This window comes from Mytilus edulis, chromosome 6 (genome assembly GCF_963676685.1).
Source record: "Mytilus edulis chromosome 6, xbMytEdul2.2, whole genome shotgun sequence".
In the NCBI taxonomy this organism is placed as follows: Eukaryota; Metazoa; Mollusca; class Bivalvia; order Mytilida; family Mytilidae; genus Mytilus; species Mytilus edulis.
The window spans coordinates 20,536,375-20,551,326 of NC_092349.1; the positions used below are offsets into that span (position 1 = coordinate 20,536,375).

The 14,952-nt window shown below is 31.4% G+C and overlaps 1 protein-coding gene across 3 annotated transcripts in view; it reads right to left on the bottom strand.

Moving 5' to 3' along the window:
- Positions 1–957: 957 nt before the first annotated feature.
- The window catches only part of LOC139527339 (sphingomyelin phosphodiesterase 4-like), a 29,501-nt gene continuing 15,506 nt past the window's right edge, over positions 958–14,952 (bottom strand). For all 3 annotated transcript variants that reach the window (XM_071322728.1, XM_071322726.1, XM_071322725.1), the window contains 8 exons: positions 14,781–14,887; positions 14,275–14,398; positions 13,008–13,047; positions 11,285–11,457; positions 10,601–10,810; positions 8,670–8,822; positions 4,161–4,289; positions 958–2,676 (listed from right to left, as the gene is read on the bottom strand). In XM_071322728.1, the coding sequence (XP_071178829.1) occupies positions 2,365–2,676; positions 4,161–4,289; positions 8,670–8,822; positions 10,601–10,810; positions 11,285–11,457; positions 13,008–13,047; positions 14,275–14,398; positions 14,781–14,887 (1,248 nt within the window). In that variant the 3' untranslated portion in view covers positions 958–2,364. The remainder of the gene's footprint in view (positions 2,677–4,160; positions 4,290–8,669; positions 8,823–10,600; positions 10,811–11,284; positions 11,458–13,007; positions 13,048–14,274; positions 14,399–14,780; positions 14,888–14,952) is intronic.

A 14,952-nucleotide genomic window follows, 5' to 3' on the forward strand; every position in this document is an offset into this window, starting at 1 on the left:
GCATATAGATATTGACTGTGTAAACAAATTAACTCCTTGTCAGATTTGCTCTAAATGCTTTGGTTTCAGAGTTATAAGCTAAAATCTACATTTTACCTCTATGTTCTATTTTTAGCCATGGCTGCCATCTTGGTTGGTTAGCTGAGTCACCCCACACATTTTTTAAACTAGATACCCTAATGATGATTGTGGCCAAGTTTGGTTACATTTGGCCAAGTAGTTTCAGAGGAGAAGATTTTTGTAAAGGATTACATAAATTTATGAAAAATGGTAAAAAATGACTATAAATGGCAATAAGTCCTTCAGGGGTCAACTGACCATTTTGGTCATGTTGACTTATTTGTAGATCCTAATTTGTTGAACATTATTTCTATATATCTCTATCTATAATAATATTTAAGATAATAACCAAAAACGGCAAACTTTCCTTAAAATTACCAATTTAGGGGCAGCAACCAAACAACGGGTTCTCCGATTCATCTGAAAATTTGAGAGCAGATAGATCTTGACCTGATAAACACTTTGACCCCCATGTTAAATTTGCTCTAAATGCTTTGGTTTCAGAGTTATAAGCCAAAATCTACATTTTACCCCTATGTTCTATTTTTAGCCATGGCCGCCATCTTGGTTGGTTGGCTGAGTCACTGGACACATTTTTTAAACTAGATATCCCAATGATGATTGTGGCCAAATTTGGTTTAATTTGGCCCAGGTGAGCTAAAAAGTCATTAAAGAAACCAAGAATGCAATTTAGTATGTCAGTTCTAGTCTCGTCTCCATAAAACTTGTCAGAACAGTTGGAAGGACAAATCAAATGCTAAGTTGAGTAGCATTGATACAATTTGGTCTATATAAATCAAAACCAATAAAAATCTAATCAACTCATGCTTGGGTTTCAGTAATTCCAAAAAAGACAACGATCAATAAATAGGCCAGATCATCAACAGATAATAAAGGTTTTTGTGAAACTAAGCATATATTTTGTGTTTTCATGACATTTCAGATATGTATATTCATTCCACCTGTATTTAATATATCTAGTGCATTTCAATATTTGCCGACAATAATTGTATTTAAACAAGATATAATAAGCAGCTTGTTGGCAACATAATACCCAGACATTTAAAACAAACATTTAAAATAATCAATAAATATCCTTACCAAACCTACTATTTGACCATGTTTTAGACAGTTTGACCCGAACATATTTTTTTATATCTAGCATTTTGTCAGAAAATCCTAAATTTCTGATACTTATTTGTCACAAACAAACAAAAAATATGCCAAATTTAGTTTCAATAATGATGTGTCAATGATCTGTAATACAAGTTAATTTCAGAATGACGCCAGATTGGTGTTAGCCAATCAAAATAATGTAATTATAATGAAACATACATCTAATGTAAATATTATTTCCACTGTTAAACAATAGAAAAAAAATGAGATTAGCAATAGCAATTCCAGGTAATCTTACAAAACAAATAATGCTGTCGGTGTGTTTTTATTTTTTAGTGAAAACTACCCCAACTATTTTTGCCATAATAAAAACATGGGTAGAATTTCTAAGTTTACAATTATAATACATATAAATATGATATACATGTTATATAAATATAAAATGTCAGTTCTTAAATTCATTAATCAAATTCATTCAATTCATTCAAATCATTCAAACATAAAATTCATGAAAATGTTATTTGATTTCTTTAAAAGGACAAATCCATTATGATTTCTATTACAACAACTCTATTTTATTTACATAACTTTGATATTTGATATCTATATTTAACAATGACCATTCTATTGTAAATGGTGTTATACAAAATCATATTAATAAGTCATTTCATTCCATACAAAAATATACATTTCATATAGCAACAGTATTCATTGTGCTAACTGAAATAATGAAGATAATTCATATGTTCCTTCCTTTTGTTACAGCTCATAAAATATTACAAATCTGAAGACTTCCCACATTCATATATCGACCTTCAAAAGATCAAAGTTTCTTTTCACAAGAAAAAGTAGAATTTGCTTTTAAACATGTTAATACTGTTTATTAGGAAATATTTGCATATATTTGTTTTTTTAAGATTTTAAAGAATGGATAAAATGCAATTAATCATTGCAGTTACGGAAGAAGAATCGGCACACAGATATATCTATCAAATATCCGAATGCACTTACTTATAACAGCAATTCTACCCAAATTCACATTATTTCCAGAATTTACCGTAACAAATGGTATTCGGGGGACTGATATTTTTTCCATGTTTAATACCCTGAATATAGGAAATCTTATATTGAAATATTATATGAAGCCAGCATCTACTTTTTTGGACTAATGTAGAAAAATGGTTTGTGTTATAAAGATGTAACTAATGCCCGTAAAAAGCCAAAGAACAATGTACAGCCAAGTAACAATAAAACATACTGTAACGGTCCAACACCTAACCACACATTTAAAAACACAAACAATATAGCTAAATATAACATTGTTGAATAACTGGCTAAAAATCTTAATCTGAGTTTTGGTCTTCGTAGTTCATTTAAATTTTTGCCAGATATTGGAGAACTTGGTTTTTTATCTCTTGGTATGGCAGGTGCAAAATACACTTGAGCTAATCTGCCAATCAAATCTCTTCTTTCATACACTGTTTGGATCTCATTAGAAAACTGAAAAAAAAAGAATACTTTCATTTCTTTTTTATCGAAAAAATAAATTCTTATAACTTAATTGAAAGCTAATATTTAGAATGACCTTTGTTAAAATAAACAAAACATTCAATTAAACCTACAAAATCATTATAATTTGTTTCTAAGTGGTAAATGTCGAGGCTGCCAAAGTTATTACAAACTAATGGAATCTATCTGGAAATGCTTTAGTTACTGTTAGAAATTTGGTTGCCTATTATGAACTCATTCACAATTTGACTAGACAAGCACTTTTTAAAGTATGTTCTTATCTAAGACTCTTTTTCTGTTTAGAGCTTGTCCTATAATATTGGCAATTGTCTAATGTTGAAGATTATGGAGGTGAACACCAGGTGTCTGTTTTATTTATTTTCAAGTATCTGTGAATACCTTCTCATTGAGAATTCTTCTAGCTTTTTTTTTCATTCAAAGTAATCATTTTTTCATCAATCTAGAAGCACGTCAATTTGAATGAATTGCTTCATCGAGCGCAATTGGATACAACCTCAGATGTCCAACCCTGAACAGTTGGGTAAAAAAATGGACACAATTTTCAAGCTTGATACAGGTCTGAATTTGGATTGTAATTAAATATTTGACACATAATAGGTTTCTGACACAGAATAAATGTAGTCAAAGAACTTGAAATATAAATGAAATTGGTTATATGATTTGAATTTTTATTCAATTTTAGATTTCTTGCTGTTGTGCACTACAATCAGCTTTGCGCAATACTTCAGACTATATATAAAGAATTAGCAAAATGAATTGTGACACCTGACTATTTCTTAAATCTTGAGGGAAAAAAATGACCCACCCAAACAATTTTGTTTTTGTGGTATTGAACCTTTTCCTTAACTTTCATAGAGATCCATACACTTAAAACTAATTTTATTGTCCAGAAACCAAATGTCTTCCGACACAACCGACGACAAAGCAATTTATGACCGCAAGTTTTTTTTGAGGTTGTATAAATCTGTAATGAGGTTCTTTTTAAAGCTCAACCTCAAAAACAATATACCATTAGTCTCTCTAAGATTGATTATAAGTAACAGGTTTGTCTTTTTTAAACAAAAACAGCATTTAGGAGATAACTGTATTGTATTTTAAGCTCCAACGGCATCAATTGGGGATTTGATGGGCGCAAATTAAGTTTACTGGCGACGCGTTAGCGGAGACAGTAAACGGGTATTTGCGACCATCAAATCCCCAATTGATGCCGTCAGAGCTTAAAATACAATATTGTTATCTCCATTCTAATGAAACTGACAGAAATCAACGTTAAAACATGTATTTAAAAATTGGCATATGCCGTCTGCGCTTGCGCGAACGTCCCATAGCATCAATTGTCAATTGACAATGCCATGTAAATAAATGACGTTATCCAATCAAAATGAACGTTACAAATGTTGTTGCATTAGAATTATCATTCTTACACCTGAGTATAATCTGTGAAGCATTATTACCTGTGTATTTATATAGGAACAAAACTGATGTAGCAGTCTTACTGTTGTAGCATTTTCATAGCTTCTGATAGGCTGAAGATCAGGGTCACCAGAGTACATCACTTCAAATCTTTTCATTTTGTTTATAACCTACAGTTAAAATAATAACAATATCCATAATGGTTAAATTTTTCGCCATGATAATCCCTGTATATATATATGAAAAAATGAATACTGTTAATTTAGAAAATATAGCATACATTGATCATTTAAATTTTTTGTAGAACAGATAATAATCAGAGATTAATTACTGTGGTTTTTGAAAAATCTTCATAAAGATACATGTATCAGACAAGAGGCTGTCACAACGACAGCAAACCGTCAATATCAAATTTGACCTCCATTTTGTCATCAGTATCAACATATTAAAATTTGAAAAGCTTAGATTGAATGGTTCATGAGTAAATGCAACAACGTGAATGGAAACACCATTTTTCAATCTTTCAAGAACCATAACTCCTGAACGGTGAAAGTCAAAATCGTCATTATTTAACTTGACCTTTATTTTGTTATCAGTTACAACATATTAAAATTTGGGAAGCTTTGGTAGAACAGTTCATGCGTAAATGCACGGACACAACTGGAAACTCCATTTTACAATCTTTCAAGAACCATAACTCCTAAACGGTAAAGGTCAAAATCACCATTATTGAACTTGACCTTCATTTAGTTGTCAGTAACAACATATTAAAATTTTAAAAGCTTTGGCTGAACAGTTCATGAGTTAATGCACGGACAACATTTGATTGCCGCCCGCCCAACCGCCCGACTGCCCGGCCGCCTGGCCCCCCGCTGACATCCCCAAATCAATAACCGACATTTTTGTCACAAAAATCCGGTTAATAAAAAATGTTAACTCATAATATTATAATACTTGTCTCAAATTAATAAAAACATTGCAATAATTTATGAGAGTGGGCGGAATAATTATTTGTAAAAGCTAATTCATTTCTTGAGAAAATTTCATGTGAAATTCAAAATATTGACACTAAACTCAAATGAACAAAACTTATCTGTGTAAAAGATGCTGACATAACATATTTAACAAACATTTTAAACTATTGTTGTCTTTGCCCAAACCTATTAATCATAAACATTTGCAATTGTTGAACTTGAATCAGCACAACTACCTTAATCACAAACTTTAACAATTGTTGACGTCGTCAAAACTGGAACTGTGGCAATGGAGACAAATACACATCATTATTACTTGATATCTACCAATATGTAAGTGTGTCAGGGGAGACAATTATACACCATCATTACCTGATATCTACCAATATATGAGTGTGTCTGGGGAGACAATTATACACTATCATTACCTGATATCTACCAATATGTTAGTGTGTCATGAGAGACAATTATACACCATCATTACCCTATATCTACCAATATGTGAGTTTGTCAGGGGACACAATTATACACTATCATTACCCGATATCTACCAATATGAAAGTTTTTCAGGGGAGACAATTATACACCATCATTACCTGATATCTACCAATATGTAAGTGTGTCAGGGGAGACAATTATACACCATCATTACCTGATATCTACCAACATGTAAGTGTGTCAGGGGAGACAATTATACACCATCATTACCTGATATCTACCAATATGTGAGTGTGTCAGGGGAGACAATTATACACCATCATTACCTGATATCTACCAATATGTAAGTGTGTCAGGGGAGACAATTTTACACCATCATTACCCTATGGGTGCAATCAACAGTTTTTTACGTGACGTCATTCTGTAACAGGGCATGTAATAGTGGACCCATCATGCAGAAGTCAGATATTCATAGTTATATAGATATCTATACATCAATGGAAAGATAATTCTATGAACTTTCTGAATAAATAAAAAAAATTCAACATCTCTTGTTTAAACATGCAAATTGGTACAAGTTATCAGCTGGAAATTAGGCATTTTCCCCCTAAAAAACCTTGAAAACAGACCACCTTTGGACACACGGATCAGTAACCTGTGCATATATTTGAGATTTCTTATAATATGCATTTCGAAGAGCTTATCCGGCTGATTTAAGAAAATGTAGTTTCAGCCTACGTTCGCCTGCTCCGAAAGGAGCTATCTTACCTGACAAATCAAAGTGCTTTTTGCAACAGGTGAAAATCAGCTGTTTATGGAGTTGCCTCCCATATAGTAGGAAGTCACAAAAACATTTTTTTTTTTAAAATCTAGACAAAAGTGGCATTTTAATTGAACTTCAATATATGTTTTTCACATTGAACATAAAAAACAATCAACTTTTTCATTTAGTGGTATATAAATAGCAGGGAATTCCATCAGTATGTAAATCTCACTGGGGAAATACCCCTAGTTTTTAGTACGAAACTGTTTATAGCACCCTTAAGCAAAACCTTGTATGCGATATATAAAAAATTCTCAGCTTTTCTGAATCTGTACACTATACCGATTAAAATGATGTCTTACTTTAAGGATTGTGACCACAAATAGTGAAACTACAGCTCTTTTTTTATGTCGCGCGGTAGTGGCATATTGGCCAGTGGCAAACAGTTTAACTGGCAAATCCCAAACATTTCCTGTATCACATTTTCATCAGTTTTACAAAGAAAATAAATCATAAAATAGGGTTTCTTTTAAATAAATAGAATAAAAACTATGAAATAGGCATGAATAAAGTTACTTTAAATAGATTTTGTTCCTAGTACTATATGAACTAAGTTATAGCTGAGTTGAGAAAATATTGAAATAGTGTTTTTCTTAGGAATGGCATGTGTACCTTTTTGACTATAAAAAGTACCAAATATATATTATAATGAATAAAACTTTATATAACACTGATCAGGAGTAAAGGTCAAAGTAGAAAAAATCTACACTTTTCATATGCAACTTTTGGTTCCAAATATATGAGAGATTGAATAAAAATATCATGACGTCGCAAAAAATTAAAAAACTTCAATATTCGAACAGAGTCTGGTTTTCTTATATCTGGTTGCTATGTACAAATCTGTAATATTTGCATTAAATATACCAAACTGATGCTTTTAAATTAATGTATACATGCCGTACAATATTTTTCAGAATTATTTTACTCCATTCACAAACACATTTCTATGCTAAAACATCACTAATATTTTGTATTTGTCCCTTAATTAAGGGTGCAATCAACAGTTTTTTACGTGACGTCATTCTGTAACAGGGCATGTAATAGTGGACCCATCATGCAGAAGTCAGATATTCATAGTTATATAGATATCTATACATCAATGGAAAGATAATTCTATGAACTTTCTGAATAAATAAAAAAAATTCAACATCTCTTGTTTAAACATGCAAATTGGTACAAGTTATCAGCTGAAAATTAGGCATTTTCCCCCTAAACAAACCTTGAAAACAGACCACCTTTGGACACACGGATCAGTAACCTGTGCATATATTTGAGATTTCTTATAATATGCATTTCGAAGAGCTTATCCGGCTGATTTAAGAAAATGTAGTTTCAGCCTACGTTCGCCTGCTCCGAAAGGAGCTATCTTACCTGACAAATCAAAGTGCTTTTTGCAACAGGTGAAAATCAGCTGTTTATGGAGTTGCCTCCCATATAGTAGGAAGTCACAAAAACATTTTTTTTTTTTTTAAATCTTGACAAAAGTGGCATTTTAATTGAACTTCAATATATGTTTTTCACATTGAACATAAAAAACAATCAACTTTTTCATTTAGTGGTATATAAATAGCAGGGAATTCCATCAGTATGTAAATCTCACTGGGGAAATACCCCTAGTTTTTAATACGAAACTGTTTATAGCACCCTATATCTACCAATATATGAGTGTGTCAGGGGAGACAAATATCACCATCATTACCTGATATCTACCAATATGTAAGTGTGTCAGGGGAGACAATTATACACCATCATTACCTAATATCTACCAATATGTAAGTGTGTTAGGGGAGACAATTATACACCATCAGTACCTGATATCGACCAATATGTAAGTGTGTCAGGGGAGACAATTATACACCATCATTACCTGATATCTACCAATATGTAAGTATGTCAGGGGAGACAATTAGAAACCATCATTACCTGATATCTACCAATATGTAAGTGTGTCAGGGGAGACAATTAGAAACCATCATTACCTTATATCTACCAATATGTAAGTGTGTCAGGGCAGACAATTATACACCATCATTACCTGATATCTACCATTATGTAAGTGTGTCAGGGGAGACAATTATACACCATCATTACCTGATATCTACCAATATGTAAGTGTTTCAGGGGAGACAATTACACACCATCATTACCTGATATCTACCAATATGTAAGTGTGTCAGGAGAGACAATTATACACCATCATTACCTGATATCTACCAATATGTTAGTGTGTCAGGGGAGACAATTATAAACCATCATTACCTGATATCTACCAATATGTAAGTGTGTCAGGGGAGACAATTATACACCATCATTACCTGATATCTACCAATATCTGTTAACGATACTCCATTACATGTTTCTGTTATATCTGGACAAGTGTCATCTAAATCTGTATTATATGATAAATTTCCATGGTAACTATTATCTTGTGTGTTGTTCGTGGTAATAAAATACTTTGTCTCTGGTAACTGTAATTTTAGAATTAGTGTTATAAATATTAAGACATTGGTGATTTTCTGTTTAATTTACTGTCTAATTCTCAGTTTCTTAATTATTGATCATAGAATTAAACTTTTAAATACATAGTATACAAAGTTATACTTCAATATGTTACCATGTAAGTGAACACAAATTTACTACAGTAGATTCCGGTTATTTGCATAGCCTATTTGTCAGACAAAATTATGCAATAAAGCGGAGTATGCTTATATCCGAAATGCCAAATGACAGTCAAATAACATCGATAGAACAGATCAGTAAAAGAAATCCATGAAGAAAGATGAACATCTGTAATCCATATACAACAATGAATGTTGATTTTATATTCTAATAAAAATTATCTGTCTAATGTCATATGTGTTATTTTATTTTGTTTCTTTAAATAAAGATTTTAAACACATTTTGATTTAGTTTAGTTTATCTGCGTTCCGACTTTCCTTTACCTGGGATACGAAAAATAAACTGTTCTAAAAATAGATTTGTTTCTATAACCCATATGTACAATGTACATTGTTATGCTTTGATTAAAATAAACTTTTAAACAATACTTCACAGTTTATAATTATTTTAACAATAGATGTGTAATGAATTGCCTTTGATATGCAGTTGGACAGTGAAGAAACACCTCGTTAGTTTCGTATAGCAGTAATGGGGCCCTGTACGGGTTATTTGATGGAAACAAGTGTTGAAAGTGAGAAAATATAATAATTAAAAGTAAATTGCTCTTTTCATAAAACATTAAAAATAAATGATTGATGCATAAAATTCTTTAACCATTTATAAATGCCCTATAATATTTAAAATTAATACAGATCACCCCAAGCCCAATCAATAGAGTTATGATCGATAATTAGCAGGAGTTATTGTTTTTAAAATTAACCCCAAATGTAATCTATGAACAATTGTTTAAATCCAATCAATTTTTAACACCCTTTGAGATAGAATGGTCAGTGTTTTTACAACAATATCTGTTTGACATGTTTATGACCTCGAGGCTTAAAATAGAACATGGGAAACTTTACCTGTGCAGACATCAAGGTTTATTTTTAAATCAAATTCATAATATAAACACGAAAGAAACTGTTTTAAAACTTTATTTAGATAACAAAAAAGTAAATATGAAATAATAACGAAAATAAGAATGCATTCAAGAAAATAATACTTACCAAATTGCCATTTCCGGTCAGAAATCTTGTCAGTTTTAACTAAGCATATCTAGACGGCAATAATTTTCTATGCAATAAACCGAAAGGCCACTTGTAGAGCTATGCATATAACCGGACAATTTAACATTACATGAATGGGAAATGGTTTTGTGCAGGAGAAAACTATGCAATTAACCGAATTATGCTATTAAGCGGTATGCAATTAAGTGGAATCGACTGTAATAGTCAATAATTACTTCTGAAAAAATCATTTGAACATAATTCCTTTTTTTTTAATTAATTTTTCATTGCTCTTTTAAGATTGTGAACTGAAAGTAACTTAGATAACCTTAACAATTAATATCTTGTCACTCTAAGACACCCCTTTTCAGTACAATATATAGCTGATATAGTAGTGTAAGAACACACAATTATTTTGTAAATAGATTATGTAATTTATGTACTTTTTTTTATAATTATGCTACTTATTTGTGCGCTGGTTAAATTCCATGTTAAAATGTCAACCATGAAAAATTATGCACACAGACGAATTTACACACACCTGAGAATTTCTAAAGAAATAAATATAAAACTGTATTTACATCATAGATAAAGCAGAGATTCTTTATACACTCATCGAGGAATTTATGTAGTTTCTTGGCATCATTTGGAGTGAGATCGCCAACGGCAACAGAATTATCATCAAACAAACCAGAGAAAAATCCTGCCAGACCGGATCTGACTGGTTTACTACCCTGCTGGTACTGGATCTGTGTTTTAACTTGTTGTAATTGTTGTAATACTTGTTTAACCTACAAAAAGACAAGTATAGTGACTAACATAATTAATTATTCAACCTATCCCCTTATATATAATTATCTAACTACATGTAGGTTACTGCATGTTCTCATTAAACTAGAGTAATGTCTTCATCTAATGAAATATAAGCTGACTTCAAATATGACCATGGATAGATGTATAATGGTGCAAGAATATAACATTTATTTCCTTTTCCCATTCTGGTACAACAAGATAAAATTTGGCTGAACTTAAATATTAACAATTGAGGTGATTTTAATTTGCAATCATTCTAATCAAAAGTAATCTAGAGATTTCTTAAATAACCAGACACCCAGAAACCAAAGACCTACAATTTCTATAATACTCAGGATGTGGATAACTTCAAAATAGGATGGTTCGGTCTGTAGTTATTTTTCAGCCATAAAAAGAAATTCTTCTTAATTGCCTAACATATCAAAGTTAGAGTTATACTACATAATACATACTGAATAAAGAGTTTTCTCTCCAAACATGAGAGTATACTGAAATCCTGGCTTCTCCAAGTCTGAGATCTGTGAGTGGAACATCAGACTAGACTCAGGTGACAGGTAACTCCCTCCAAGGTCACGTGTCATGTGACCAGACGATCTATATATAGATGTACACATCTCCTGTTCAGCTGTAAATTAGAACAAGAATACATGTTTTGTTGGGCTAAGCATTCCCCAAAGCGTTATTTCTTAGAGGTTGGTAAAGGGTTATTTTCATGCAACGTTTTTCGGCCTTTTTATTTCACGCGTTTTCGTGTTTTGACGTTTTATTTCTCGTTTTCTCGTGTTTGGTTCGACGTGCGTGCCTCATGTTTTCCTTTATTTATTTTCCTTGTTTCGTGTAGGTACTCTTAATTTCTCGTGCTTGTCCCGCATATGATTAAAAAGTAAACCCGGACTAAATTCAAAGTCAATCCAGAGGTTGTTTTGAATAATGTGTTCCAAGAATATCTAAAATTGCTATCAAATTAATTATTATGAATGATATTTTTCTTTCAACTCAGTTGCAACTAGCGGACGCTAAAAGGTGATTGCAGGGTCATCATGTCCATTATATAATGACTAGATAATCTCCAAGTACATCTGATTAATAAATTAATTTACTTTTTCCATTAATATTTCCCTTTTTATTTCTTGTGCCTCGTTTTGTCCGATTTTAATTTGCCGTGCAACATTTTCCCGATTTTTATTTCACATGTTTCCGTGTTCAGGGTCCCCCTTTACCACCCTCTTCTAAGTATCTGACAACATAACATATGTTGTGCTGTTACACCACTGTCTCTGGTTGATGGAGGGTTTGGCACCAGCCAACATGTTTGACCCTGCGACGTTATGTGTGTGCCTGTCTTGATCAGTGGTTGTCATTAAATGCTGTATATCACATTTGTTTTTCATTCATTATTGTACATTAAGGTGGTACCCAACACTTTCACTAAAATTAATTTGGCTCGCTTAATTTTCATAAAAATTTAACAAAGTATTTACTTTGACCCTTTGACAAAAATATAAAAATTTCAAAAAATTTTAACCAACCGTTTTGTCAGAAAAAATACACAGGTTATATAGCAGTTTGACATACACTTATTTTGATCATTGAGAAGCTTTTAAATATTCCCTTCAGACACAACGTAGTTGAAACGTTTAGCTGATTTTACAGAGTTATCTCCCTGTCGTGTTAGGTACCACATTAATCAGCTTTCTTGTTTGATTTGTTTTATTTGCGATTTTTGGGTTTTTATTTGCGATTTTTGGGGCCTTTTATAGCTGACTGACTATTTAAGTAAAAAATCATCACTGTCAAACTACTGATCAAAATTAATAAGGAGTCTTCAAAATATATTTGATCAACATTTTTTCTTTCTTAATTATCCATGACCTGCTGATATAAATCTGTCTTTTACTTTCAGGACTGACCACAATGAAGGAAACAGATTCACTTGGAAAATAAGATAGGGTTCCTCTTGCATAGTGTTTAGTTTACTGTGTGTTGTTTGTTTTACTGTTCTTTGTCAGACGATCTTGTTTGGATTGATTTTGGGGATACAAATGTATGTAAATAACTATACAAAGCAGGCCAGTCCTGATAATTTCTCTTGTTTTTGCTGTCAAATAATTCATGACACATTTTTGTGTTAATTTTTAATTAAAATTTAGATTTCTTTCTGTGCACATTTCTTACCTTGTCTTAACATACTGTCTAAATTTTCTAGCCTGAAAACCTGAAAAAAAGATTAATTTTCTGTTATTTAGAAATCAAAAAATTATTGTGAAACAGGAAATATGGCATATGAATAATGCAAAATGCTTTCAAAGTAAGTCTATAAAAAAAAAAAAAAACATTTTCTAATATTTTTTTGCAATAACATGAATAATAAGTCATTGTAAAAATTTCAGAAGTTTGAAACAGATATTAGATAAATATTTATCCAATATTTCAGTTTATTGTATAGCAATATAATATTTCCCACAGAAAGTAACCAAAAGTTAGCGTGCAATAAATTCCAATATTGCACTAGTGCAATAAATCTTCAAAATTAATGACGTCATCAATGTCAAAATCTTACTTTAAACCAATTTTTACTTTCAAATATTATATTGCTATACAATAAAAGGGTTATTGCATGAATATTGGGAAATATTGTCCCTCGTAGAACATATATTGCACTCGCAAGCTCGTGCAATATAAAATTCTACTCGGGACAATATTCCCCAATATTCATGCAATAACCCTATATTATTCTAAATTTGTATGAAACATTTGCTCCTAGATTTAGCTATCATCCTCCCTCCTCCTTTAGTCTATTGTCTTCATCATTGTCCTCATCTCTTTCATATTACTAAACTTTCAGATCAGTTTGCTGTTCAAAAAAATGTGTTCCTTAGAATCTCAAAAATAAAAGGATGAATTAATCTATTGTAGATGTTTAATGCCACTTTCAACACGCTTTACTCTTAGCTATATCAAAGACTTGACCAGTTAATGTTGGAAGAGCCACAATTCAAAGAGAGAATCATCTGCCTTTAGTATAAAATCTGGCATTCCTTGACAATTAAGAAATAAATGCAAACACACACACCAATGATCACTGTAGATGATCATAGACTAATTAGACCACTAAGCCACCGAGAGATTATCAAATGCAACGCTTAAACTATGCTTACATGAATATTTTACACATGCATTATATATACATGTATGATATATATATTGTTAAAAAATATCATGATGAAATGTAATATGTAATTCAATTAATTACTTTAGTAATGTAATTGTAATTTAATTAATTAAATTTCCAAAACTGTGTAATGTGTAATTAGTGTAATTGATCATTTTTGCAATGCAATGTGTAATTTAATTAATTACATTCCAATGTAATTGACCCCAAGTCTGTCCGTGACCCCCCTTCTTCCCCCTCCTTCATCATGACAGAGAATACGGTACTTACTTTGGCCACTCTATACAACATGTGACTGTTTGCTAGGTTCATTAGATCCATTCTTTTCACTCTGTTGAAAAATTCTTGCAGGAGAACAGAGTAAAACAAAAGGTTGTCTTCTATGAATGTAAACCTGAAATTTAAAGTAAATATAATCGATAATTTTCCAGTGCATAATAAATATCTATATAGCATTAAACAGTTTCAAATACTTTTAAACATGAGTTTTGTTCAGAGCTTGTGAATTTGTGTTGTTTTTCATAAAACAAATTATGTCAGAACAATCATAAATGATGCCACCAAACGTTTGCAAGATGTTACTCAAACAATTTTCATGTATGCACCTCTTTCACTTACAAATACAATTTCTAAACTTAAAATTGCAGCAGCACACTTAATCATTTAGAAGAAAAACTGGTAAAATTTACTCCCCGTCTTCTCTCAGAATTGAAAGTGCTAAACATGCATATATGTGGTAATTAAAGTATAACTTTTAAATATTTTTTATTCAATACCATTTTTCTTCCACCAGTTTTGTATCTCCTTCGCTGTCTCTACGTGTTGATGATAATCTACTTGTGTATCTCCACGGCTGTATGTAGGTTAACCATGTCTCTAGAACCTACAGAATGATATGGTACAAATCAATGAAGTGGATAACATTCCAGAAATAATGTAAAGGTTTTG